The 23,581-nt window shown below is 38.9% G+C and overlaps 1 protein-coding gene across 4 annotated transcripts; it reads left to right on the forward strand.

The window, feature by feature from the left end:
• The first annotated feature begins 873 nt into the window (after nucleotides 1-873).
• On the forward strand, nucleotides 874-22,163 carry LOC122741075 (zinc finger protein 14 homolog). Of its 4 annotated transcripts, XM_043984155.1 has the most exons (5): nucleotides 874-1,113; nucleotides 1,701-1,795; nucleotides 18,227-18,353; nucleotides 19,081-19,176; nucleotides 20,926-22,163. In XM_043984155.1, the coding sequence occupies exons 2-5, from the start codon at nucleotides 1,760-1,762 to the stop codon at nucleotides 21,966-21,968; spliced, it is 1,302 nt and encodes a 433-aa protein (XP_043840090.1). In that variant the 5' UTR covers nucleotides 874-1,113; nucleotides 1,701-1,759; the 3' UTR covers nucleotides 21,969-22,163. The 4 variants fall into 4 exon arrangements, with proteins under 4 accessions (XP_043840090.1, XP_043840092.1, XP_043840089.1 ...); XM_043984157.1 differs by lacking the exon at nucleotides 1,701-1,795; XM_043984154.1 differs by lacking the exons at nucleotides 874-1,113; nucleotides 1,701-1,795 and having other exon boundaries at nucleotides 18,028-18,353.
• Nucleotides 22,164-23,581: the final 1,418 nt, after the last annotated feature.

The following is a 23,581-nucleotide window of genomic DNA, read 5'->3' on the forward strand; positions in this document are numbered from 1 at the left end:
GGGACGGATTAAGTTTTTGGTTTTGTTTTATTGTTTGTTTTTAATTTTTAATTAAATTTTTTTTGGTGAGGCGATTGGGGTTAAGTGACTTGCCCAGGGTTACACAGTTAGTAAGTGTTAAGTGTCTGAGGTCGAATTTGAACTCACGTCCTCCTGACTCCAGGGCCGGTGCTTCATCCACTGCGCCACCTAGCTGCCCCTTATTGTTTGTTTTTAAATAAAAGTATTTTATTATTTTCCAGTTACATGTAGAGATAGCTTTCAACATTTTTCATAAGATTTCCAATTTCCAATTTTTCTCCCTTCCTCCCTGCCCCCATCCCCAAGACCGCAGGAAATCTGATGTATAACATTAAACATGTTTCTGCATTAGTCATGTTATAAGAGAAGAATCAGAGCAAAAAAGGAAAACCCTCAAAAAAGAAAAACAACAGCACCCAAAACAAAAGAAATAGCATGGTTCAGTCTGCGTCCATATTCCACATTTCTTTTTTTTTCTGGATTTGGAGAGCATCCAGCGGACGGATTAGGTTTAGAGGAGCCCAAGGCCCCCCCCCCTTCCGCTCCAGTTCTGGGGTGCAAGACCCGTGAGTGCCAAAGGGCACTGGGGCTAGGAAGACCAAGCAGGAGGGAAAGGGAAGGGCGGAGAGGGCGGGGCTCCAAGCCAAGCAGGAGGGAAAGGGAGGAGCGGAGAGGGAGGAGCTCCAAGCCAGGGAGGGGTGGGGCTCTAAACCAGCAAGGGTCTGGAGTGGCAGGCTCCACGAAAGGGAAAAGCAGGGAGAGGCGGGGTTACAAACCTGAAAGAGCCTGGAGGGGGCGGGGCTCCAAGCAAGATAGGGCAGGGAGCGGGGCTCCAAGTCAGAAAAGGACAGGCGGGTTTGAAGGGCTCAGCACTGCATATTCCAACCTCTGGATGGGCCCAGCATCAAGCATGTGCAGCACAAGCTACTGTAACCTGTGAACTAAAATTCTCAGGAGTCCTTGTTCACCAGGCAGGCATTTTCCAAAGAGAGGAGGGAGCAGTTTTGACGTCACTTCTGCTGGTCCTCCGTGCCGCTTTCCTGCAAACGGGTGGCCATTTCTTCCCAATCATCTCCTCCAGCTGCCACGTGGGTGAGTGGGATCCGACCTCTGGGCCAGCGCCCCAGGAGGCCAGCTGCGGGGGTGCGGCGGGGTCGGAGCATGGGATCTCCTTGGAGGGCAGGGAAAGAACGGGAGCAGCGTCCTCCAGAAGAGGAAGGAAGCCCTTGAGGGACCCCCCCCCCCAAAGGCCGAGGGCGGCCCAGGGCTGGGGGTGGGCGGGCAGGCTGTGGAGGCGGAGCCGGATTCCAATCCGGCCTCAGAGAGCCCTGAACTCCAGAGCCCAGTTATGCCTCAGCCCTTGGTCCATTCCTGCTCCATGTCTGGTCCTCGACCCCGCTTTCACTTGGGCTTCTCCTTCCTGCGCCCTCCTGGCTGTCACCTCCTCTGGGAATCCTCCTCTGCTGGCCGAGCCATCAGGGCCCTCTTTCTGTCTGTCCTCCTGGTTTCTCTCTGAGGGGATGTTCTCCCAAAGACCATGTCACCTCCAGCAGAGAAAGGAGTGTTTCCTGCTGGTCCTTCCTTCCCCACCCCAGTGGAGAAGTGAGAATTTCTAGCCTCTGAGTAGGGGACACAGAGAGCTTGAGCTGGGCTTCTCATGATTCTCCTTTCCTCTCCAGAACCTTGGCCTCTTGTGGCCTCTGCTCTTCCCCAGTAGGTGTTTTCACTGCACAAGGGAATGGCTCCTGTGCTCCTGACAACCAGCCCTGGAAGGGTGAGTGAGGACTGCTGCTTTCCTGAGATATCCTGTCACTTTGAAGACCATTGGATACATTTCTTTTTGGTAGACAACCCTAGAAACCGTGGGCAACACAGAATCATCTGTTTAGAGCTAAAAGATAATACAGAAGTCACCTATTGTGGGCAGCTAGGTAGTGCAGTGGATAAAGCACCTGTCCTGGATTCAGGAGGACCTGAGTGCAAATCCGGCCTCAGACACTTGACACTAGCTGTGACCTTGGGCAAGTCACTTAACCCTCATTGACCCAACCAAATAATAATAAGAATAATAAGAAGTCACCTATTTATCCTCCCTTTACAAATAAATTACCTTACCTTTACTTTGATTTTTAAAACATTTAAAACTTTAGGGGTTCCAAATTCTTTCCCTCTCTTCAGCCCCTCTACCACTCATTGATAATACAAGCAATAAGGTACACATTATACATGTGAAGTCTTGCAAAACATTTCCATATTAGACACATGCAAAGTGGAAAAACATGCTTTAATCTGCAGGAAAGAATTCATAATTTGTCTTCATTTTTCATCATGAATCCTTTGGAATTTTCGTGGATCTTTGTATGGATCAGAGTAGATAAGTCTTTCACAGCTGATCATTGTTGCAATATTGCTGTTAGTATATAGAATGTTCCCCTGATTCTGCTCAGTTTTCTTTGCCTCAGTTCCTACAAGTTTTTCCAGATGTTTCAAACAACCCCCTTCCCTCCTCTTCCCTCTTCCCCTCCACTTTAGCTAATCTGGGTAATGTAAAATAGTATCTTTCAGTTGTAATTTGCATTTCTCTTTTAGTGCTTTAGAGCATGGACTATTGATAGCTTTGATTTCTTCTTTTGAAAAGTGCTTATTTAAAAAAACAAAGAAAAAAAAAGAAAAGTGCTTATTCATAGCCTTTCACTTTTTTTTTCAATTTTTTCAATGGCTTTTATAAGTTTGCTCGCGTTCCATATATATTTGAGAAATGAAGCCTTTATTAGAGAATTTTATTTTTATTTTTTTTGTTTTGTTTTGTTTTTTTTAGTGAGGCAATTGGGGTTAAGTGACTTGCCCAGGGTCACACAGCTAGTAAGTGTTAAGTGTCTGAGGCCAGATTTGAACTCAGGTACTCCTGACTCCAGGGCCAGTGCTCTATCCACTGCACCACCTAGCTGCCCCGAGAATTTTATTTTTAAAACTTTTTTTTTCCATTTTCTTTTTTGGCTGCACTGATTTTGTTTTTACAAAGATTTAAATTTCATATAATCAAAATTATGCATATAAATTTCTGTGGTCCTTTGTGTCCAGTTTAATCATAAATTCTTCTCTTATCCATAAATATGACAGTTAAATTCTTCCTACTTTGCTCATGATATTATCCTTCATGTTATAATTATGTGCCCATTTTGACCTTATCTTAGCATCTCTTTTGAGATATTGGTCTATGTCTAGTTTTTGCCAGACTCCTTTGCAACTTTCCCAGCACTTTTTATCAAATGGTGACTTCTTGCATCCAAAGCTTTCATCCTTGGGTTTTTGAAGCACTAGATTGTTATGGTCAGTTACTTCTGCATTTTGAATACCTAATCTATTCTGCAGATGGACCACTGTATTTCTTTGCCCTGGCCAGATTGTTTTGATGATTACTGCCTTTTAATAATTGTTTAAAATCTGGTACTATTAGATTGCCTTTCTGCAGTTGTTGTTTTTTAAATTTATACTCTCAATATTGTTGACCTTTTGTTCTTCCTGATAAATTTTATTATTTTTCCTCAGTGTATAGAAAAATTCTTTGGTAGTTTGATTGGTGTGGCACTGAATAAGTAAATTAATTTAGTTGGAATTGTCCACTTACCCATCCTGGGTGTGTCTAGGCAGAGAGACTCTCCAGTATTTTATGCTGTCTGTAGTTATTTTAAATGCCATTTCTTATTCTGTCTGTTTTGTTGGTAATATACAGATATGCTGATGATTTATGTGAGTTTATTTTATATCCTGCAAGTTTGCTAAAGTTCTTCATTATTTCAACTTGTTTTTTTATTGATTCACCATAGTTCTTGTAAGTATACCATCATAAGTATACCATCTGCAAAGTGTGATCATTTTGTTTCTTTGTTGCATTTCTCCTTTAATTCCTTTTTCTTGTTTGAGTGCTATAGGTAGCATTTCTTATACAATATTGAAGAAAAGTGTTCATGATGGCCATACTTGCTTCAAGCTTGCCTAAAAGTGTTGATAATGGCCATCTTTTTGGGAAGGCTTCTAGTTTATGTCCATTACAGATAATACTTGGTCTTGATTTTGGCTAGATGCTACTTACCATATTAAGGAAAGTTCCATTTATTCCTATGCTTTCTTATGTTTTATAGGAGGTGTGAGTGTTATATTTTTTCAAATACTTTTTCTACATCTATTATTATGTACATATGATTTTTGCTGTTTTTGTTACTGGCATGGTCAGTTATGCTTATAGTTTTCCAAATATTAAACCTGCTCTGCATTCTTGGTACCAACCAACCAATGTATAACATTTGTGATACATTGTTGGAATCTCCTGCTAAGACATTCTTTAAAATTTTACCTTGATGTTCATTAGAGAAAATGATTTTGTTGTTTTCTTTCTCTGGTTTTGCTCTCCCTGGTTTTGTTACCAAAAACATATTTGTGTCAAAGAAAAAATATGGTTGGATTCTTTCTTTGCCCATTTTTTTCAAATCCTTCATATAGGATTGGAATTAATTGTTCTTTAAAAGTTTGGTTGAGTTCACTTGAATGTCTCTCTAGTCCTGGGGACTTTTTCTTAGGGGGTTAGTTTATGGCTTGTTTAATTTCCTTTTCTATTAAAGTTATTTAAATATTCTATTACCTCTTCTACTTGTTAGAAACTCAGCTAACAATTCCAATAGTGTTATGCAGCTCAAGTGATGCTAGCAGCTTGCAGGTTAAAGAATCCAAGCAGGAAGCAGAGGGTGGGTGAAGGCTTCGTTATTCATCTTCAAAAATGGGCACTCTTCTTAATGTGACAGAGAGTGCACTGAAATGAGGTCCCATACACTGTAATTTATACTAATTGGTCCCTCTTGACCAATTAGTTTACAGTATTAAAATATGTTATTTACATCCTATTTCCCCCAGTCAGCCAATCAGATTGTACAAAATAAGTGGACCAATCACAGTGCTAAGAACCCATCAGGTAGTATTAGTTGACCAATCAGATTGTGACAGTAGGCCTTAACCTTATTCTGGATAATATGTCCATTTCTCACTAAAACAGTGGTGTGTAAACATACATAACTTGTCAGGAAACAAAACTTAGGTCAGGGTTTGAACATTGGGGTCACATGGGAATCATCTCAGGCACCTCAAGGTGAACTCCCCAGTTTAACTCGGCTCCCACAAAGTACAGGCCTCTTTCTAGGCCCTGCTTGGGCCCAGGGGCCTCAGCTTCTCTGAACCTTTTGAGCCAGGTGCGCCACCTAGCAGCCCCCTATAATAACTTCTTTTTTTTTTTTTGGCAGGGCAATGAGGGTTAAGTGACTTGCCCAGGGACACACAGCTAGTAAGTGTAAAGTGTCTGAGGCTGGATTTGAACTCACATCCTCCTGAATCCAGGGCCAGTACTCTATCCACTGCGCCACCTAGCTGCCCCTTTGTTATTCTTTTAAAGGAACTAAATTTTGGAACTATGCCCAAAGAGGTATACCACTGCATACTCTTTGACCCATCAATACTGGCTCTACTGGCTCTGAATCCCAAAGAGATAAAAAACAATGGAAAAGGACCTATATGTACAAAAATATTTCTAGCAGCTCTTTATTGGTTAGCAAAGAATCAGAAATTGAAGGGATGCCTATTAACTAGGGAATGGCTTAATAAATTTTGGTATATTATTGTGATGGAATACTGTAGTGGGGCAATCCTTATCTCAGACAAAGCAAAGGCAAAAATAGATCTAATTAAAAGAGATAAGGAAGGAAACTACATCTTGCTAAAGGTTGCTATAGTTAATGAAGTAATATCAATACTAAATATCTATGCACCAAGTGGTATAGCATCTAAATTCTTTGAGAAGTTAAATGAGATACAGGAGGAAATAGACAGCAAAACTCTACTAGTGGGGGATCTGAATCTTCCCCTCTCAGCGTTATATAAATCTAGCCACAAAATAAATAAGAAAGAAGTTAAAGAGATGAATAGAATGTTAGAAAAGTTAGATATGATTGAAAATTAAATGGGGAGATAAAGGAATATACCTTTTTCTCAGTGGTACATGGAACATATTCAAAAATTGACCATGTATTGGGGCACAAAAACCTCATAGTCAAATGTAGAAAGGCAGAAGTAGTAAATGCATCCTTCTCAGATCATGATGCAATAAAAATTACATGTAATAAAGAGCAATGGAAAGGTAGACTGAAAAGTAATTGGAAACTAATCTCATTCTAAAGAATGAGTTGGTCAAACAACAAATCATAGAAACAATCAATAATTTCATCCACAAGAATGACAATAATGAGACAACATACCAAAACTTAGGGGATACAGTGAAAGCAATGCTTAGGGGAAATTTTATATCTCTAAATGCTTACATGAATAAAAAAGAGAAAGAGGAGATCAGTGAATTGGGCATGCAAGTAAAAAAGCTAGAAAAAGAACAAATTGGAAATCCTGAAAATCAAAGGAGAAATTAATAAAATTGAAAGCAAGAAAACTATAGAATTAATAAATCTAAGAGCTGTTTTTTAAAAAAAAGAACAATAAAATAGATAAACCATTGGTTAATTTGATTTAAAAAAGAGGGGGCAGCTAGGTGACACAGTGGGTAGAGTAGCAGCCCTGAAGTCAGGAGTACCTGAGTTCAAATCCGGCCTCAGACACTTAACACTTAATAGCTATATGACCCTGGACAAGTCACTTAACCCCAATTGCCTCACTAAAAAAAAGAAAGAAAAAAAAAGAAAAAAGAAAGAAGAAAACCAAATTACCAGTATCAAAAATGAAAGGGGTTGGGGCAGCTAGGTGGCGCAGTGAATAGAGCACCAGCCCTAATTTCCACTAATGAAGTGGAAATTAAAACAATAATTAGGAACTATTTTGCCCAACTGTCTGCCAATACATTTGACAATCTAAATTAGATGGATAAATATTTACAAAAACACAAATTGTCCAGGAAATAAAATTGCAGAGGAAATAAAATCCTTAAATAAACCCATATTTGAAAAAGAAATTGAACAAGCCATTAATGAACTCCCTAAGGAAAAATCTCCAGGGCCAGATGGGTTTACAAGTGAATTCTACCATACATTTAAAGAACAATTAATTCCAATACTATACAAATTATTTAGGAAAATAGGTGAAGGAGTCCTACAAAATTCCTTTTATGACACAAATATGGTGGTGATACCAAAACTAGGCAGAGTCAAAACAGAGAAAGAAAATGATACACCAATTTCCCTAATGAATATTGATGCAAAAATCTTAAATAAGATATTAGCAAGGAGATTACAGCATGTGATCACCAGGATGATGCACTATGACCAGGTGGGATTTATACCAGGAACGCAAGGCTGGTTCAACATTAGGAAAACTATCAACATAATCAACCACATCAATAAGAAAACTAACCAAAATCATATGATTATCTCAATAGATGCAGAGAAAGCTTTTGACAAAATACAGCACCTATTCCTAATAAAACCACTAGAGTACATAGGAATAGGTGGAGCTTTCCTTAAAATAATAAGCAGTATCTACCTAAAACCATCAGCCAGCATTATATGTAATGAAGATAAGTTAGAGGCCTTCCCAATAAGATCAGGGGTGAAACAGGGATGTCCATTATCACCTCTATTATTCAATATTGTACGAGAAATGTTAGCTTTAGCAATCAGAGAAGAAAAAGGAATTAAAGGAATTAGAATAGGCAAGGAGGAAACAAAACTACCACTCTTTGCAGATGATATGATGGTATACTTAGAGAATCCTAGAGAATCAACTAAAAATTACTTGAAACAATTAACAACTTTAGCAAAGTTGCAGGATATAAAATAAATCCACACAAATCATCAGCATCTCTATACATAACCAACAAAGTCCAGCAGCAAGAGATAGAGAAATTCCATTTAAAGTAATGGTAGGCAAACTTGGGAGTCTAGTTGCCAAGACAAACCCAGGAACTCTATGAACACAATTATAAAACACTTTATACACAAATCAAATCAGATCTAAATAATTGGAAAAATATCAATTGCTTATGGATAGGCCAAGCTAATATAATAAAAATGACAATTCTAACTAAATTAATTTACTTATTCAGTGCCATACCAATCAGACTGCCTAAAAATTATTTTATAGAGTTAGAAAAAATAATAATAAAATTGATTTGGAAAAACAAAAGGTCAAGAATAGCAAGGGAACTAATGGCAGGGGGGAATGCACAGGGTCACACATCTATGTTTCTTGATAGTTTGCTTTTCTTCTTAGAACTGCTTCTTTTTATTGTTTGACTATGGGAGTGGTTCTTGTTCTCTTGTGCTTCAAACACTTTTCATATTCTTTGTAAAAATGTTTAATAAATAATAAATATTAGGTTTACTAGTAGCTACAAAGAATTTTAGTTTGTAGTGGGTATTGAAACCCTGGAAAACGTCCATGAACTTGTTTGACTAATATTCAAATTATATAGCATTCTTCTATCCTGGCAAGGTTAAGGAAACTACAAAGAATCACATGTTGAGATTGTCAATTTAAGGACTTATTTTCCTTCCAATACTAGATATTTCTTGAAACACCCCTTACAGGATTTGTGTAAATGTATTATGCATATAAGCTTATCAGTACTTATTTTATTTGAAAGAATGACTGTTAGTAGCAGACAAGACCATAAACACACACTTATAACATGCTATATACCCCTTTGGACTGTTACAAAGGGGCCTGTCTGATCAGATTATGTCCAGATGTCTACTTCATGATCTTATGTCAGTTGCCCAGGAGGTTTTCCCTTTATCTTTCACTCTGTATATTGACATTCCCTACTCTTGCTTTGAGCCTGATGTCATTGGATTCCTTCAAACCAGCCACATCTTTATGGCAATTGATGGGTAACTTTTTTTCCTAATTTCCTAACTTGTTTTTCTCAGGATTTGGAAAGCTGTGTGCATTTTCCCAAGAAATAGTCAGAAGTTTCCCACCTAGAGTAGCACTTCTGTAGAGGACTAGAGTACAGAATTGGAAAAGAAATGAGTGTGAGTCCCTGGTAGAACCAGTACCCAGTAAACCAGGAGGTGCCCTTGGAGGCAACTCTATCAGCAGTGGCAATGTCAGCTTCTGGAGCTCTCAACCCACAGATGGTAAAGTGAGGGGTCTGACAACTTGTCATAAGGAGGAGGCCCTTTGCTAGCAGGGGTAGATAATTCTGTTGTACTGCCCATACATGGTTCTGGGTCCTATTCCCATGGTACAGTCCTAGGAAAAGGAGGAGCACTCACACACCATAGCTTGCAGCTACAGGGGAACAGGGACCCTGGTCTCAGTTCCACGGTAGCAAAGAGTACTTGTGGTCACTCACAGATCAGAGCACAGGTCAGCAGAATAGTAAATGCACCTCTCCTTAGGTAATACCACCTTGGAAGAACTAAAAATTTACAGACTCCACAGAACTAGCTCTGAGAATAGCTACCCAAAAACCCTGAAGCTGGGGACAGTACCCCTTCCACCCTGGGATAGAGCCCCACTTTAATGAATTTAAAGTCAAGACAAAGGCTGAAAAAAGAAAAGAATTAGAAAGGCTGGAAAATGAGCAAACAAGAACAGCAAAAAAGAACCAGATCATAGAAAGTATGGTGCCATGGATGATCAAAACACACTCAGAAGAAGACAACAAAGTCCAGAATACTGGATCCATAGCTTCAAAGAATGATGAAAATTGGCCTGAAGCCAAAAAGAAGATCTCAGAAGAGGATTTTAAAGATGAAATAAGAGAGCTAGAAGAAAAGTGGTTTTTGGTTGGTTTTTGGTTTTTGGTTGGGCAATGAGGGTTAAGTGACTTGCGCAAGGTCACACAGCTAGTGTCAAGTGTCTGAGGCTGGAGTTGAACTCAGGTCCTCCTGACTCCAGGCTGGTGCTCTATCCACTGCACCACCCAGCTGCCCCCTGTTTCTTTTTTGTTTTTGTTTTTGTTTTGTTTTTTGGTTGGGCAATGAGGGTTAAGTGACTTGCCCAAGGGCTAGAGGAAAAATTGGGGAAAGAAATGAGAGTGATGTAAGAAAGTCATTAAAAATGGCAGCAGTTTAGTAAAGGAAGTACTAGAAAATTCTGAGGGAAATAACCCTTAAAAAACCAGACTAGGCTAAATAGAAAAGGTGACACTAAAATCCATAGAAGAGAAAAACATCTTAAAAAGCAGAATTGGCCAAATGGGAAAAGAAATAGAAAAATTCCCTGAATAAAATAACTCCTTAAAAAGTTGAAATGACAAAATCAAAAAGGAGGTACAAAAGGTCAGAGAAGAAACCAAGTCCTACAAATTAGAATTGGGCAAGTGGAGGTAACAATTCCATGAACCTGATCCTCCCTAATTCATACCACCTGGGACTTCTGAAGCTTGGATATTGCAGCCTGGAAACAGTGCCCCACTTTAAGGAGCTAAAAGTCAAGTTAAAGAAAGGAAAGATGAGCAGACAGAGAAAGGTGAGGACCATAGAAAGTTTCTTCAGTAACAAGGAAGACTGAGGTACACCCTCAGAGGAAGATGTCAACATCAGGGCCCCTGTATCTAAAGCTTCCAAGAAAAATATGAATTGGTCTCAGGCCATAGAGGCACTCAAAAAGGACTTTGAAGATAAAGTTAGAGAGGTAGAGGAAAGAGAAATGAGGGTGATGCAGGAAAGACATGAGAAAAAAGTCAACAGCTTGAAAAGCCAAATGGAAAAGCTTTCTGATTAAAATAATTGCCTCAGAATTAGGATTGAACAAATGGAAGCCAGTGACTTTATGAGAAACCAAGACACAATAAAGCAAATCCAAATGAATAAAAAAATAGAGGGCAATGTGAAATATCTTCTCGGGAAAACTGCTGACCTGGAAAATAGGTCCAGGAGAGATAATTTGAAAATTATTGGTCTACCTGAAAACCATGACCAAGGAAAGAGCTTAGACATCATCTTTCAAGATATTCTCAGGGAAAATTGCCCTGAAATTCTAGAAGCAGAAGCTAAAATAGAAATTGAAAGAATTCACTGATTGCCTCCAGAAAGAGATCCCAAAAGGAAAACTCCTAGGAATATTATAGCCAAATTCCAGAGCTCTCAGGTCAAGGAGAAAATATTGCAAGCTGCCAAAAAGAAAGAATTCAAGTACTGTGGAGCCCCAGTCAGGGTAGCACAGGATCTAGCAGCTTCTACATTAAAGGACAAAAGGGCATGGAATATGATATTCCAGAGGGCAAAGGAAATGGGATTACAACCAAGAATCACCTACCCAGCAAAACTCAGCATAATCTTTCAGCGGAGAAAATGGGACTTTAATGAAATAGACTTTCAGATATTTGTGATGAAAAGACCTGAACTGAATGGCAATTTGACTTTCAAATACAAGACTCTAGAGAACTATTAAAAAAATTGGAGTTTGGGGACATACCTGGGGTCATGCAGTGGGTGACTGTCTTGTGTCTGAAGCCGGATTTTGGCTGGGATCCCCCTGGGTCTAGGGGTGGTGCTTTGTTCACTGTGTCACCTAGCTGCCCCATGATGACATCCTTAGGGTTAAATTGAGGGGTCAGGGGGATGCACTGGGTTAGGGGGAAGGGCAGAGGTGAAATCCTACATGAAAGAAACAGGAAAAGGCTTATGGTGTGGGGGAAGGAATGGAAGAGGAGCAGGGCAGTAAATTAATTTTACACTCATCATAAAAGGCTCAAAGATCTTAAATTCATCAGAGCTGCCTCAAGCAGGGACTAACACACACATCCAACTGGGTGGTGTAATCTATTTAATCTGGGCAGTAAATGAGCCTAACACTCATCAGAATTGACTCAAAGACCTCAATCTCATTAGAATTGGCTCAAGGAGGGAATAATGTACACACACAGTTGGGTGGAGTAACCTCTCTAACCCTACAGGAAAATAGGAGGGGAAGGGGATAAAGAGAGAAGGGCAAAAGAAGGAAGGGCATAGTGGGGGAGGGGACAGACAGAAACAAATCCCTTTGAAGAGTGATAGGATGAAAGAAGATGGATAATAGAATAAATATCATGGGGAAGGGAATAGGATGGAAAGGAAACAGTTAACAATAGTAATCATGAAAAAGAGAAAAGGGGAAAATTGTACAAAAAATATTTATACAACTCTTTGTGGAGGCTAAGAATTGAGAATCAAGGGAATGTCCATCAATTGAGGAATGATGGAAAAAGCTGTGCTATATGATTGTGGTGGAATGGTCATGTGCTGCAGGAAATGACAAACAGGATGATCCCAGAAAAACCTGGAAAGACTAATGAACATTGATGTATAGTGAAGTGAGCAGAGTTGGGACAACATTGTGCATAGTGACAGCAGTATTGTTCAGTGAGCAAATGTGAAAAACTTAACTACTCTCAGCAATGCAATGATCCAAGACAATCCCAAGGAACTAATGAGGAAGTTTACTATTCACCCCCATAGAAAGAACTGTTAAAAAGAACACTTGTGGATTGTACATATATAACCTGGTTGCAATCTTGTGGAGGGGGTAGGAAAGGGAGGGAGGGGGAAAAATTTGGAACTATTAATCTTATGAAAATGAATGTTGAAAACTACCCTTGCATGTAACTGGAAAAAATAAATGTTTGTTGCTAAAAATAAAATAAAATCTAATGTATGTGTCCTTACCTGCCGTCCCAGTGTGGAGGGAGAATTAGCTAAGGTTTACTTATAAATTCAGCAACAGTTTAGGCTTTTAAGCATTTATTAAAGTATATTAGGGGTTAAAAAAGAGAGAGAAAAAGCCACCTTCACCAAGCTATCCAAGAGAGAACATGTGAAGTTCCGAAAGTTAGGAGATCTGTCTACCCTGCTTGCTTCTGCCACCATGAACTTGTTCCCAAATGAAAGAGCAGGGCAGTCCCCAGACACAGATCCATGCTAATTGTCTGTTCCATTGATTGATATGACTTACAGATGGTTCTATGAATAGAGGTAACTTCTGGATGCCAGCCTAACCATTAGAAAAGGTCATCTCGGGGCAGCTAGATGGCGCAGTGGTTAAAGCACCAGCCCTGGATTCAGGAGTACCTGAGTTCAAATCCAGCCTCAGACAATTGACACTTACTAGCTGTGTGACCCTGGGCAAGTCACTTAACCCCCATTGCCTGCAAAAAAACCCCCAAAAAACAAAACAACAAAACAAAAAGAAAAGGTCATCTCACAATGTCTTTCTCAGCAGGGGGGCGTGGGGGGTTGGCGCTCTAGTTCTCACATTATTAAGGTAGTGAAGAAGAAAATACCTAGACAGAAGACATTTATCTGGGACTTGAACTTGATGGGATGAAATCCTGTGTTTGTCTTGGCAGGTTGACTCCCCAAGTTTTGTATATTGTCTACATGACCTTTAAATGGGATTTCTCTTTCCATTTCTTGCTCCTGGGCTTTGTTGTTAATATAAAGAACTGTTGGATTTGTGTGGGTTTATTTTGTATCTTGCTTTCTTTTACCATAATTCTCTTGCATTCCTCTGGTTCATTTTCCCAACATTTCTTCTACTTTTCTTGGTTTCTTTTTTCTTTTGTTTTGTTTGTTTTTGAATCCATGGAATTTATTTTTTTTCCAAATTACATGCAAAAACAAACTTTGCCATCATTTTCTTTTAAACTTTGTCCTCCAACCTCTCCTCCCCACACCCCAACCCCACAAGAACGAAAACAATTCAATACAAGCTACACATGAGCAGTCATGCAAAACAACTCCACACCAGCCAGGTTGTAAAAGAAAACAGACAAAAACAAAACTTCAGATTAAAGAACTATCAAAAAAAATTATGCTTAAATCTGTTTTCAAATACCATCAGTTCTTTCTCTGTAGATGGATTGTAATCTTCTTAAGTCTTTCAGAGTTATCTTGGATCACTGCATTGCTGAAAATAACCAAGTCATTCACAGCAGATCATCTTACATTATTGCTGTTATTTTGTATACAGTACATTTCACTCTGCATCAGTTCATCTACGTTATTCCAGGTTTTTCTGCTCATCATTTTTTTTTAAATTTCCGATAAAGTAAGTAACAAAAATAATTGTTTCAATCTGCATTCAGATACCATGAGTTCTCTCTCTGTAGATGGACCACATCTTTCACAAGACCTTCAGAGTTATCTTGGATCATCACACTGCTGAAAACAACCAAGTCATTCACAGCAGAACATCTCACAATATTGCTGTTATTTTGTATACAGTACAATCGACTCTGTATCAGTTCATGCAGGTCCCACCAGGTCTCTTTGATAGTATCCTGCTCATCATTTTTCTCATAGTAAAATATATTCACATAGTACTTTAAAGAAAGATTTCCCTACAATGAGCCCATAAGGTTGATCACTGCAACAACAGCAGCAGATGACCTTTATACAGCACCTTAAACTTGACAAAGAATTTTCTTCACAACAGCCCAGCAAAATAAGCACCATACATTTTGCTGTCATCATCATCAATCATCATTCATCAATCCTCATCATTATCCTCAGTCAATCTTCATCTTTGTCAATCCTCCTTCTTTCAATCCTTATCATCATCAATCAGTCCTTATCAACCAATCCTCCAATCTTCATCAATCATCATCATCATCCTACATTGCCCCTGCCTCCACTTCAAAAAGTTTTTCACAATTACTATTGTTAACTGTTTCCCTCCATCCTATTCCCTTCCCAAGATATTTACTCTATTTTCTACCTTCTTTTACCCCATCCCTCCTTAAAAGTGTTTTGCCTCTGACTGCCCCCTCTCCCAGTCTGCCCTCCCTTCTTTCACCCCTCTCTCCTTTTCCCCTTCACGTCCTACTTTCCTGCAGGGTTGGATAGATTATTCCACACAATTGAATGTGTATGTTATTCCCTCCTTGAGACAACTCTGATAAGGTTAGGGTCTTTGAGTTAATTCTGTTGAGTGTAAGGTTCATTCACTTCCCCACTCCCCCATTTTTCCTCCCATTCCATAAACCCTTTCCTGCTTTGTTCCTGTGAGATATCACCCCATTCTACCTCTCCCCTTTCCTCTCCCCCAGTTCATTCCTCTCCCCCCTCAATTTTACCCTAAAGATGTCATCATGGGGCAGCTAGGTGACACAATGGACAAAGTACCCACCCTGGACCCAGGAGGACCCAAGCCCAAATCTGGCTTCAGACACAAGTAACTCACCAATACCAACCCTGCCCCCCCCCCAAAATAAATGCTTTACAGATATCATCTCTTTTAAATCAATTCCCACCTGTGCCCTCTGTCTAAATTTATTCCTATCATCTGCCCTAATACTAAGAAAGCTCTTATGATTTAGACATATCATATTCCCATGTAGGAATGTAAACAGTTTAACCTTTTAACATCTCTTACGATTTCTTTTTCCTGTTTACCCTTCTATGCTTCTCTAGGATCTTACATTTGAAAGTTGAATATTCTATTCAGTTCAGGTCTTTTCATCACAAATGCCTGAGAGTCCTCTTTTTCATTGAAGTCCCATTTTCTCCCTCAAAGATTATACAGTTTTATTCAGTAGGTGATTTTTTTGTTGTAATCCCAGTTCCTTTGCCCTCCAGAATATCATATACCATGCCTTCTAGTCCTTTAATGTCGAAGCTATCCTGACTGTGGCTCCACAGTATTTGAATTGCTTCTTCCTGGCTGCTTGCAATATTTTCTCCTTGACCTGGGAGCTCTGGAATTTGGCTATAATATTCCTGGAAGTTTTCATTTTGGGATCTCTTTCAGGAGATGATGGGTAGATTCTTTCAATTTCTATTTTACCTTCTACTTCTAGAATATCAGGACAATTTTCCTTGACAATCTCTAATGATGTCTAAACTCATATTTTGATCATGGTTTTCAGGTAGTCCAACTGTTTTCAAATTATCTCTCCTAGATGTATTTTCCAGGTTAGTGCTTTATCCAAGAAGATATTTCACATTGCCCTCTATTTTGTTTATTCATTTGGGTTTGCTTTATTGTGTCTTGGTTTCTCATAAAGTCACTACCCTCCATTTGTTCAATCCTAATTCTTTGAGAGGTTTTATATGTCCTTTTCCATTGGGCTTTTCAAGTTGCTGACTTTTTTCTCATGACTTTCCTGCATCACTCATTTCTCTTTCCATTGTTTCCCCTACCTCTCTTACTTTGTCTTCAAAGTCCATTTTGAGTGTGTCTGTGGCCTGAGACCAATTCATATTTTTCATGGAAGCTTTGGATGTAGGGACACTGATATTGCTATCCTCTTCTGAGGGAACACCTCATTCTTCCTTGTTGCTAAGGAAACTTTCTATAATTCCCAGTTTTCTCTGCTTGCTCATCTTTCCTATCTTTTACTTGGCTTTTAACACCCTCTTTCAGTGGGGCCCCACTTCCAAGCTACACTGTCCCAAGCTTCAGAGGATCCCAGCTGTTTCTGTTTAAGGAAGGGAAGGTTTTTCATTCACCTGGCCTGTTCTCTGGTCTGAAGATAACCTCAAGCCAACCTGCTAATTAACCAGCCAGCAAAACTTTGTGCTGTGGTTGTTAGCTCTGACAAGCCTGTTCTGCTCTCCCACTGGGGCCTCCTGCTATTCAAGATTTCTTCCTGGTTCCCCGCTGGGGTGGGAGAGCCGAATTCCTCTTTAAGTCCTGCAGACACCCCTGTTCCCTGCCCCCGCCCCCCCGTTCCCCCTGGCCAGCTGTTCAGCCCTCTCACCCGACCATAAGCTTAGTTACAGAAGATGCCAACACTGTGGCAAATTCGGAGACTATGGGGCAAGTTTCTCTGAAGTAAACTGCCTGGGGCAGGGTCTGTTTCAGCATGACCCCAGGGTTGGAGTCTGCTTTCAGCCCAGCAGAGGAGCCCCCTCCTGTCGAGCTTCTAAGCTGTCTTTGGCTGGAAAATAATCTCAGCCCATCTTTTGGGGGGTTCTTCTGCTCCAGGAGTTATCTTATGGCTATTTTTGGAGTAATTATGTCAGGAGCTCTGAGTGTTTAATGTCTTTTCCTCTGCCTTCTTGGCTCTGCACCCTTCTCTTGTTTTTAAAACCCTGTGTATGGGGGCAGCTAGGTGGCCCAGTGAATAAAACACTGGCCCTAGATTCAGGAGGACCTGAGTTCAAATCTGGTCTCAGACACTTGACACTTACTAGCTGTGTGATCCTGGGGCAATCACTTAACTCTCATTGCCCAGCAAAAACAAAAACAAAAAAACACAAAAAACCCTGTGTAAGCTCTTCCAGAAGTTCTTTTGGGGCCTTAAACCCATTTACATTTTTCTTAGAGGCTTCACATGTTGCCATTTTGACACTGCTGACCTTTGCTAAATTTGTTCCTTGTTCCTCCCTATCCACATAATATCTTTGAATAGTCAAGGTCTTTTTTCATTTTTTTTTTTGCTCATCTTTTCTGCCTCTTTTGTTACTTTATGCTTTAATGTAAGAAATGGGCTCTGCACCTGCACTGTCTGAAATTTCATCAGCTTAGGTTCAGTGCCTTGCTGCTGTCTTTAACTGGGCCTCAGGGCCTCCCCTTCCACCTCTTTCATTCAGATATTTCCTTCTGTGCTGGTAAACTGCTTCTCTGGACCAGAGTTGGTTCTGTGGCTTTTTAAATTGTTTTATGGGAGTTCAAGGGGGCTTTAAGGCATTCCCTCACTCCTCCGTCATGGCATTGGAATTCCCTTCATAGATGGTTTTACATGCGATTGGGGAAAAATGAAATATGAAGTGTATTTTTTATGCATTATTTTTTAAAAAGAGAGAAAGAAGGTGACTAGTGATGAAGAGATCATGCTGATTGCTCAAAAGATCTGCGAATGTTTAGCCTACAAATAAAGACTGTGGTACCACATTATCATGTATGGTTCATTATTTCATTTTTATTGTTTTATTCCAGCAAGTAGAAAAGGATTATTAAGCATGGTCCTACTTGAGTTTAGAAGGCAGAAGTAGGAACCATGGGTGCAGATGATAAAGTTGATGTCATTGGAACCACTAAAACAGTAAGTGTTTATTAGGTACCTACTATGTGCCAGGCGCTATGTTAAGTGTGAAGATACAAAGGAAGGCAAAAATAGACCCTGCCCTCAAGGAGTTTATAATTTTGAAATTCCTGCTGTGTGCCAGGTACTGTACTGTGTTTCACATAAATGAATGAAACAACCCATACTGCTAAGAACTTTATATTCAGACGTCCTAACAGTGAGAGCTCTATCTGGGTAGCTCAGCTATTTTTGGTGTTTCAGGAATCAGTGACATTCCAGGATGTGGCTGTGGAATTCACCCAGGAGGAGTGGGCACATTTGAACCCATCTCAGAAAAACTTGTACAGGGACGTGATGTTGGAGAACTATAGCAACCTGGTCTCTTTGGGTAAGAACAGCTCCTCCTTTAGAGTCTTGATATATGTATGGAGACTTTCAAGATTTCAGCAGTTCTTCCCTGGCATACAAAAGAAATTGAGCCTATTCCTTTTGTAGCCAAGAGACAGATTACTTGGGGTACCTGTTTGCTGGGGAAAAGGTCTTTGTTTAATATGACTGGAAACTGAGTTGTTGATTTGTTATTGTCCTAGACCCTCTGTGTTGCTTCACATTAAGATTTTCTGTTTAATCCCAGTGGAGGTATCATCTCATACTCAAAGTGTTCCCATTGTCTAAGCAGGGAGTGTGTGCAGTGTTCTCTTTTTCCCAAGTCCTACTCTGTAACTTATTCCCCCATCCTATAAACTATTGTTTAGTGGTCATTTGGTACCATTTTCCCCAAAAAAGAGCATAAACTTGTTTTGGTTTCCTTTATTAAATTTTATGGATGTTTTAGTTCATGTCAGTTTTCCTTTCCTCCTTTCCACCTAAAAGAAAATCCTACTTCTCTCCTCAACCAGGGTATTGAGCAGTCCACACCAAAAAAAAAAAAAAAAAGTAAAAAATTTCAAGCAAAGTCAGCTAATATAGCCATTGCCCTTGTTGACTTAAGATATATTCTGCACCTTCATTCTCACACCTCTCTACTGGAGTTAGGGTGGAATATTTAAATCACTGGGTTTTAGATAGAATTCTTAAATTACCATGACAAGCACTTTTTTCTTTTCAATGAGCAGGATTTGCAGTATCCAAACCAGATTTGATCTACCAGATGGAAAGAAAGGAAGCATCTTGTATGCCAGAGACAGATATCCCGGGAAGCAGCTGTCCAGGTGACTACATAAAGACTCTGCAGATGAGTCTCTGTCAACTACAGATCTATTGATCTTTTTTGGTCAAAATTCTTAGAAAATGTTGAACAAGGTGGTCTTCAAGCTTGGTCTTGATCAAAGAGCTGAGTTGTTGTTTTTTAAAGAAGTTACTTTTTTATGTATCTCTTTACTCATATGTACCTCCAGTCTCAAAGACAGTTGTTGCCTCAATAGAGGGTAGGTATTTCTCTTCTCTTCTTTGAAGATTGTCTTCTCTTATGCATCCATTCTTTATGCTCACTTCCATCAATCCATTATCCGTTCTAACATAAGCACTTTATTTAAACATTAATATGGCTTTTTTCTTATGAATCTCCTGGTTTTTTCTTCTGTTTTGTTTTTATGATTATCTTGCTTTGCTTCTCATATTTGTTTTTGTTTTTGTTTTTGTTTTTTTGCGGGCAATGGGGGTTAAGTGACTTGCCCAGGGTCACACAGCTAGTAAGTGTCTGAGGCCAGATTCGAACTCAGGTACTCCTGAATCCAAGGCCGGTGCTTTATCCACTACACCACCTAGCCGCCCCCTGCTTCTCATATTTGTGAAGCATTTAATCATAATGTAGTTCCCCTATCTTCATTCTGTCATTTTATATATCATCCTTTTTTTTCCTTTATTTTTTCAAATTATATTTATATAGGCACAGTGATGTGTTCACATGATAGGATTTTTTAGGCATAAATATGTTAGTGAACGTATAGGTTCTCAGTAATGTACAATTTCAGAAACAGTTGGTGTGAATATTTTGGAGAGAGATCTTTGTTTTTTCTGTGAAATTTTGACCTAGTAGTGAGATCTGTGAGTCAATAGTTATAAAGGTTTTTTTCGCACTAGCTTAAATTGCTGTTGCTTTTCAGAGAAATGTTAATAGTAGCTGAAGAAGTATCTGTTTCAGCATACCTGCCAAATGTGTTATCATTTTAAAGTATCTGTTAATCTGATGACTATTTGTTGGTATGTGCCAATTGTTTCATTTTTACTTCTTTGATTATCTGAGTTTAAGTAATGTTTCAGGTAACTAGTAGTTTCTCTAATGAAAAATACGTGTATATCTTGATCCTTCTCTTGTTTAGAATTGGATCTTATTCTTATAAATTTGAGTCAATTCCTTGGAAAGTAGTTATATTGATTTTTTAGTAGAAATTTATGACAAGGGCAGCTAGGTGATGCAGTGGATAAAGCATCAGCCTTAGATTCAGGAGGACCTGAGTTCAAATCTGGCCTCAGACACTTGACACTTACTAGCTGTGTGACCCTGTATAAGTCACTTAACCCTCATTGCCTTGCCAAAAGAAAAAAAAAAAGAAAAAAAAAAGAAACAATTTTATGACAATTGTCTGGTATGACACCCTTTTTTCTCATATTTCTTTATTCTTTTAACTTGATGTCTCTTCTTGTCTCTTCTCAATCTAAACCCATTGATTCTCCTTATTCTTTCTGTTCAGTGTTTTTCCTTCCTATTTTCTCCTCAGATGGTATGGGCTTTTTCAACCCTCCAGGAAATTTCATCCAGGTTAATTCCTTTATATATAATTACTGAGTCATAATATTTTCCTTTAAGATCAACTATGATTCTTATTGGAAGAAGAGTAAACTTTTCTTATCAGGTTGGAAGGGGAAAAAATAGCTCTAAAAAAAAAACATTGAACAGCTACAAATGTTGGGAAAGGAGGAAAAGGCAGGATTAATCATCCCTTTATTCTTCATTACAGAGAGCAAAGAATTTCCTGGAGAAAAACCTTATGAGGGTAAGAAATGTGGGAAGGGCTTCAGATGGAGGATACAGCTTACACAGCATCAGACAGTTCACACTGGAGAGAATCCTTATAAATGTGATCATTGTGGGAAGATCTTAAGTAGCAATGCATCACTTAAGGCACATAAGACAATTCATACTGAAGAGATGCCTTATGAATGTAAGGAGTGTGGGAAGGCATTTAGACAGAAGGCACAGCTCACTCAGCATCAGAGAACTCACACTGGAGAGAAAGTTTATAAATGTGATGAATGTGGGAAGATCTTAAGTAGAAATATATCACTTAAGGCCCACAAGAGAATTCATACTGGAGATATGCCTTATAAATGTAAGGTGTGTGGGAAGGCCTTCTACTTCCTCTCAGAACATAATCGACATCAGAGCATTCATACTGGGGAGAAACCTCATAAATGTAATGAATGTGGGAAAGCCTTCCGCCTTACTGTACAACTTACTCGACACCAAAGCATTCATACTGGAGAGAAACCATATAAATGTGATGAATGTGGGAGGCGCTTCAGAACAAAGTCACAGCTTCCTCAACATCAGAGAATTCATACTGGAGAGAAGCCTTATAAATGTGATGAATGTGGGAAGGCCTTCACACTGAGGAGACGATGTATTCAACATCAAAGAATACATACTGGAGAGAAACCTTATCAATGTGCTGATTGTGGGGAGGCCTTCAGAGTGAGTTCACTACTTAAACAACATCAGCAAATTAATCATGGAGAAATACCATTTGTATGTAATCAATGTGGGAAAGGCTTCTTTTGGAATTCAGACTTTAAGAGACATCAGATGATTCATACTGGAGAGAAACCTTATGAATGTAAGGAATGTGGGAAGGCCTTCCAACTGATGAAAATGCTTACTAAACATTACACAATTCACACTGGAGAAAAGCCTTATAAATGTAATGAATGTGGGCAGGCTTTTAGATTAAGGAGTTACCTTACTCAGCACCAGAGAATTCATCCTGGAGAAAAACTTGAATAAAATATGTGTTGAAAGACCTTCTTCATGAGTTCAGAAGTTACTCTGCATCAGAGTAAAAGTCATATGAGAGAAGACTTAAGAAATAGTAAATAGGGGGCCATTAGTTGGCACATTGGATAAAGCATCGGCCCTGGATTCAGGAGGATCTGAGTTCAAATCCGGCCTCAGATGCTTGACACCTACTAGCTGTGTGACCCTGGGCAAGTCACTTAACCCTCATTGCCCTGTAATGATTAGAATAATGTCATTTCAGAGGTTACATAGGATTTCTATTCTATTACATCTACATTTTAAAATTAACAGTATGGGTTTATTTTCCATAGAGATTTTCATGCTTTTGAGATTGTGTTTTATACTTAGCTTTAAAAAAGGGGAATATTTGTAAAAGCTTTTTATAGTCATGTGATCAAGTTTATATTTTGTAATACTCTTATTAAGTTCATATTCATTTAGATTTCCCCAGTTTGAATTTCATTGTCTTTCATTCTTTCATGTGTATTTTCTTCTATTCATTCCTCTATCTAATTTTGAAACAATGCAAGATGGTTTTGATTTCATAATACAATGTTAATTCTGGGAGTATTGTGCTCCCATATAAGTCAAATCTCCCTGGCAAATTGGTTGCCATGGCAAGTGTAAATTGATTCTAGAACTATTATTTTTGATAAGCATATTAAAAAAAGAGAGAGGAACATTTGTAAAAGTTTTCTTTTTTCAAAAAAAAAGTTTTCTTTAAGATTGTGTTGTATTTTAATTTGTATTTAAATATGTTCTGATTTTTCACAAAAGTAATTTTATACTTAATTTTTAAAAAAGGTATTATTTGAAATTGTATAATTGTATGTTATATTCTCAGTCAAGGTACATTCACATTTTTTGCGATCATTATTACCCTCAATTTTTGAATCCATATGAGACTTGGATTGTGGGAATTTATCATTTAAGGCATTAATTGCCTTTATTCTGAGTTACCAGATGTCAGTTGGCCAAGGTGCCATCCAGTCACAAGAGGAATACATGCAAGAGCAGACAATGAACTGTCACATGAGGGGAGACATGCATGAAGTCAAGGTATGGCCAAGGGAATGGCTTTTGGCAAATGTTGAGGCTGGATTGTCTTGGTTTAATATTTTATTTTATTTTCCCCCCACAATACTGTACAGATGACTGGAAGTTTTCATCCCACTCATCTCATTCTACACCTGGCTTCTATGCCCCCCCCATATGCCTGATGCCATGGACATCTCAATCCCATGCATCTGATTAAGGCTGACTCAGTTTCCTCTAATATATTGCGTGGCATGGACGTATATCCCATCCACCTATTTTAAGCCTGGCATATTGCATGGGCAGTATATATTGCTCGTGTGGGAATGCTTATATCCCATCATTTCTCAGTTCTTTTATTGTAACCCCCATAATTATCTCAGGTGTCATGATAAATACAGTGTTGGATTTGGCCTTGACATCTGTTACCAATTATATTAGATTCTTTAATTTCTCATAATGGCATAAAGATAATTAGGCAGATGATGCAAAAAGTGATGAAAAAAAGAAAAATTATTTTTAAAAATTAATATCACAGCAATTGTCTTCTCAATTTACCCTCCACA

The sequence above is a fragment of the Dromiciops gliroides genome, chromosome 2 (assembly GCF_019393635.1).
Source record: "Dromiciops gliroides isolate mDroGli1 chromosome 2, mDroGli1.pri, whole genome shotgun sequence".
Taxonomy (NCBI): Eukaryota; Metazoa; Chordata; class Mammalia; order Microbiotheria; family Microbiotheriidae; genus Dromiciops; species Dromiciops gliroides.